Source organism: Eumetopias jubatus, unplaced genomic scaffold, assembly GCF_037043125.1.
Source record: "Eumetopias jubatus isolate StellerSeaLion01/CBP00866 unplaced genomic scaffold, mEumJub1_p1.0 scaffold_10, whole genome shotgun sequence".
Classification (NCBI taxonomy): domain Eukaryota; kingdom Metazoa; phylum Chordata; class Mammalia; order Carnivora; family Otariidae; genus Eumetopias; species Eumetopias jubatus.
This window is the reverse complement of record NW_028274816.1, coordinates 59799198-59804841: the sequence shown is the minus strand read 5'-3', so window position 1 is coordinate 59804841 and position 5644 is coordinate 59799198. Positions and strand designations below refer to the sequence as shown.

Genomic DNA, 5644 nt, shown 5'->3' with positions numbered 1-5644 from the left:
TAATTTGTATTTCTTCTTACCAAAGCAGTAAGAGCTCATTACTGAAAATTCAAACACAACAACAACAAAACAGTAAAGAACTGTTGTAACCATGTGATCCTCTTGAATTAAGTACCTGAGGGTTGGCTCATCCAATATTTACAGGACTGGTAGAATCTTCTGGTTGAGCCATCTGATCCTGCTGCTTTAAATCTGTGACACACTCTTTTAGAAATGTCCTTCTTTCTTCTGTGGATATTGTTCTGCCTGTATTTCTTATGAATAGAGGTCAATTATGGTAAAGCATATGTTCCTAAACAATTTTCCTATTAATTGGCACTGAATTATTCAAACAAGGCCAAATTCATTAACTTTGATTTGTAAAATAATTTCTGTACCATGTTATTTACATCATGTTCCTCCTTTTACTTGTATCTCTGAATATTCTTAGCAGGTATTTTGTCTCATTCTGTTTCTCTACTAATAAACTTAATTGATGGTTTGGTTCAGTGGTCAGAAGATTAGCAAAATACTAGTTTCTGGGTAGAGAAACTTCTCTGGGAAGTGCAGAATCCAGTGAGACACACAGACTTAGCCACCTGTCCCTCACGTGTCAGAACTCAGTATTTCTTCATAGAATACCCTATCAAGGGATCAAAGGGGAAAAAAGAGCCTCACAGAAATACTCAAATAGCCTCCCATGGGGTTCTAACTAGAAACTCATAATTGTTTTTCATAATTAACAACGGAGGGGAAAATTTTCAGAAACATCTTCAGCTCCCAAACCCACACTCCCAGTGCGGCTACAAATGAAATAATTGCAGTTGTGAGGGCGGGGACCTCACAGAATCACAAACCTATATCTCAGGGTCTGGCTGCCCCCCTCCCACAAACATACTGGCTGCCGTGCCCTTCACACTGAGCCCCTCCTGGCAGCAGGAAGGAGTTGGTGAGGATTTCTACTTCAGACTTCTCGGCGGTGTCTGTTTAAGAAAAGGGAGATCAAGAATCTGGGTGAGTGATCATATCAGAAAAGGGCAATCTTCTGTGTACCACCTGACTCATTTTGAAAGCCATGCAGGAAGGTGTAATAATTCTGAGGTTTGCACTCAGCTAGGAAAGAGAGATGGGATCCTAGATTTTCACCAATCCCTGATGGCTCCTAATGCAGTAAAGGTCATCTTTGCTCATAGTGACTGTCGGTGTTTCTTGCAGGTAATAATACACACTGGTTTTTAAGCCCTTAAGGACTGAGTGGTAAAATCCATCTGCTGTACAGTCCACATCATAGGAACTGCAGACTAAATGTTCAGGGTTACTAGAGGTCCACCTGTAACACCTCCGTGCTTGTAGCGAAGACTATGAAGAGTATGCATGTGGTGAAGAGTATGTACAGGAAGCATCTGATCCTGTGCAGAAAGTTTATCATCCAAATGGTAATGACTTGAATGGAAAGGTGTCTCCAATTCTGGAGGTATCACGAAATTATGGGGACATTAATTGAGTGTGCACTAGAAACCTCCACAATCTGTCAATGATAGTGAAACTTATTCATTTTGAAAGTTAGGAAATGAGCACGTAAGGAACAGTTGACAAAATGATGATGCATTCCAGATGGCAGCTGTCAGGTGCATATCATGTTCTTTCCACCCATTTAAAAATTATTCTACTACTGGGGCGCCTGGGTGGCTCAGTCAGTTAAGCGTCTGTCTTTGGCTCAGGTCATGATCCCAACCAAGGCCCTGGGATCAAGTCCCACGTCGGGCTCCCTGCTCGGTGGGAAGCCTGCTTCTCCCTCTGCCTCTGCCGCTCCCCCTGCTTGTACTCTCTCTCTGTCAAACAAGCAAATAAAATCTTTAAAAAAATTATTCTACTATCAATACAAAAACCCAGTACTTGGATTTAAAGAGTGTGTAAGAATACATGCCTTACAGATGCCAATTTGCAGTGATGTATTTTATGTTAATATCATTCACAAATCTGAGCGCATTGTTAATGGGTTTACTTAACTGAGGTATTAATAAGTAGGTAAGTGTATCATTTGAAATCAATACTAACTTAATTTCTGCCTTACACGATTACTATTTTATCATGTGTTAGTGTTTTATGGCCCAAAGTTTACAGAATTACATGTGATTATTCAACAACTCCTGTGATTGCTGCCATTACACTTCGTTCCTGACATAAAAGCAAATTAGTCTTTCTGTTGTCATCTTAGTATCAAGCCAGACTTGCATCCACTCAATATAACTTGTCAGGGGACAGGCTCCTGCAGTATTCTACTGCCAACAGTGCAGGTACATTTACTAAGATACTGAACGCTTTACCCATAATTGATATTGTCCTGTTGAATAAATTGTTACAAGTGAATGGAAAGTTGTTGTAATGAAAATTATAGAATACCACCACTTTACAATCAAACCACAAGGTGGCAATTCAAAACTGACTGCAGGTCTGGATTTTGATGAACACAGCTACCTAGCTTTCTAGCAGACCATGGTGGCTCAGTGCACTATCACGGTTTCCAGCCCAACCGGTTCCCAGTGCCCACACAGCCTGAAGGAGCAGATGTGGACAAATACTTAACCTCTGTGTGTCTGTTCTCTTCATCTTTTAGTTACGTGCCAGCCTCATAGATCTGTGAAGCGTGAAGACGTTCTCATGTGAGCGCCTTCGCAGGAGAGATTTTACATTATAAAGGCTCTTTAAAAGTTCTACATTCAGCCCTCAGAAAGCTGTTATGAAAAAATAAACATTAAGTAGGTGTTTCCAAGGGGGAACGAATGGAAAGGGGAACATACTGGATTTCAGCTGACGTGATACATGTGGCCCATGCCTCATGTTCCCATGCAGGGCATTCTAGCTCAGAAGGCAACTAACAGTGACTGGGAAGAGAGAAAATGGCCAACAGGGAACTGGCGGTAGGACTGGTCTTCTTAACACAGACTACGGTTGGCATCCTGGGCAATTTCTCACTTCTTTGTCATTATGTCCTCCTCTCCTTCACCGACTACAGGTTGAAGTCCACAGATTTCATTCACAAGCACCTGACTGTGGGCAACTTCTTATCCCTGCTCTGTAGAGGAGTCCCCCAGACCATGGCAGCATTTGGGTGGAAACATATCCTCAGTCACTTTGGATGCAAACTCCTTTTCTTTCTTCACAGGGTGGGGAGGGGAGTATCCATTGGTAGCATCTGCATCGTGAGTGTCTACCAGGCCATCACAATCAGCCCCAGAAACTCCTGGTGGGCAGAGCTTAAAGTAAAAGCTCCCAAGTACGTTGTTCCCTCCATCATCCTGTGTTGGATGCTGCAAATGCTGGTCAATGTCATTTTCCCTCTCTATTTAACTAGCACATCGAGTGAGAAAAACATCACAAACAAAAAGGATTTCGGATACTGTTCTTCGGTTCGTCATGACAAAACCAGCGCCTCATTGTATGCAGCACTGTTGTCATTCCCTGATGTGCTGTGTTTGGGGCTCATGCTCTGGGCCAGCAGCACCATGGTTCTCATCCTGTACAGGCACAAGAAGCGGGTCCAACATATACGAAGAACCATTTCTTCCAGGTCCTCCCCTGAGTCCAGAGCCACCAAAACCATCCTTCTTCTGCTGAGCACCTTTGTCTATTTTTACACCCTCTCCTCTGTCTTTCAAGTTGTTTTGTCTCTTTCTGATAATCCCAGCGGGGTCCTCCTGAACATCACTGCAATCATGGCGATGTGTTTCCCAACTGTCAGCCCCTATCTGCTCATGAGCCGTGACCCCAAGGTACCTAGGCTCTGCTTTGCCTGGGCAGGGAATATAAAATCCCCTCATCTTATGAGAAATATGTAAATTGTATGTATTTCTACAACGTACAGTTGCCAATTCATTCATCCCCCTCAGGGTCCTAAATAAAATTATGAGTCCAAGACAACAGTAAACAGGACATGCTGAGCATCTTCTTCAAAATAAACAATAAATCATAACAATATTGTAATGAAACACCATTATCTTATAAATACTTATATAATTGAAGTTTTCCTAATACTGCCAGTAAAGGAGTTCAGAATTTATGCAATAATAAACACCAGGTCTTGACACACTCTGGATATTACAGAGAAGTCTTCAAGTGTGTGGCTTTCAATCTAATGCAATAAATTTCCAAGAAATGAACCTGGCATGAAATTTCAGGAAAAGGTACATGAACATGGGTTGGAGCGTGGCCTTGTTCTTCCTCCAACTAAAGAAAATAATTTCCCCACTACATAATGAATAGCCTGAGTGGGCCTGGAGGAAACATCCATTCTCGGGCAGCAGTGTTTCTGGGAGCCAGTTACAAGTTTTGCAGGTAAGTCATATCCTTAGAGAGATGGCACTGTTTGTTTGAAATATGAGGTGATGAAGGGAGATGAGCATGTTTACCATATTCTCATGGAGAAATGGCCAGATTAAAGAGGAGCAGGGCAAAGGAAAGCACAAAAACAAAAATATGTTTCTGCTGGTATTTAAAGATAATCAAGTGAGTGCTGACAACGTAAAGAGACATGTGTTGAGATCTGGAGAAAGCAGAGTTTTCTCTGTTATGTTAAGGAGACTTGGGCATATTGGCAGGAAGGGGGTTTGGAGACCCGGGCTCGGGTCTCCTTCAGGCACACACAGTCCTTTGGGTCATTTACATGGAGCTTGAGCTGGGAATTAGAATCCCAAGCTCATCCTTTTCTTTCACCTTCGTTTAGCCACATTAAGAGCAACCAGCCAGGGCGCCTGGGTGGCTCAGTTGGTTAAGCGACTGCCTTCGGCTCAGGTCATGATCCTGGAGTCCCGGGATCGAGTCCCACATCGGGCTCCCTGCTCAGTGGGGAGTCTGCTTCTCCCTCTGACCCTCCTCCCTCTCATGCTATCATTCTCTCTCTCTCAATAAATAAATAAAAATCTTAAAAAAATAAATAAAATTGAGCTATAAAAAAAAAAGAGAAACAAGCCAATGTTATCATGTTTATAAGTTATCTAAAATTGTGGGCAAGTACCAAACACATGCCATCCAGATACTTCTTTTATTTTTTTTAAAGATTTTACTTATTTATGTATTTATTTGAGAGAGAGAAGGTGCAAATGAGTGGGCGGGGGTGTGGAGGAGTAGAGGGGTAGGGGGAGGAGGGGGTAAGAATCTGAAGCCAACTCCATGCAGAGCATGACCAGAGCCAAGAGTCGGACGCTTGACTGACCGAGCCACTCAGGCGCCCTTGATACTTACTTCTTTTAAATGGCTGATAAGGAGTGTCAAGGACAGATAATCTGTGATGTGCTTTCTTTTACAATTTTTTTTTAAGATTTTACTCATTTAAGAGAGAGAGAGAGTGCAAGAGAGCACAAGCAGGCGGAGTGGCAGAGAGAGAGGGAGAAACAGGCTCTTCACTGAGCAGAGAGCCCGACGTGGGGCTCGATCCTAGGACCCTGGGATTATGACCTGAGCCGAAGGCAAATGCCTAACTGACTGAGCCACCCAGGAGCCCTCTTTTACAATTTTTAATTTTTTTTTTTTTTTAGATTTTATTTATTCAAGAGAGAGGGGAGAGAGCATGAGAGAGAGAGCAAGCGTGAATGGGCTGGGGGAGGAACAGCAGGAGAAGCAGACTCCTCCCTGAGCAGGGAGCCTGACATAGGGCTCTACCCTAGGA

General features: G+C 42.9%; 1 protein-coding gene across 1 annotated transcript; it reads left to right on the top strand.

The window, feature by feature from the left end:
- Window positions 1-2801: 2801 nt before the first annotated feature.
- Window positions 2802-3818, top strand: LOC114202407 (vomeronasal type-1 receptor 4-like). Its single transcript, XM_028095585.2, has one exon. The coding sequence runs from the start codon at window positions 2880-2882 to the stop codon at window positions 3816-3818; it is 939 nt and encodes a 312-aa protein (XP_027951386.1). The 5' UTR covers window positions 2802-2879.
- Window positions 3819-5644: the final 1826 nt, after the last annotated feature.

Excerpts from the sequence above, each read along its gene's own strand:
- LOC114202407 (XM_028095585.2), top strand. The coding sequence starts at position 2,880 with ATGGCCAACAGGGAACTGGCGGTAGGACTGGTCTTCTTAACACAGACT.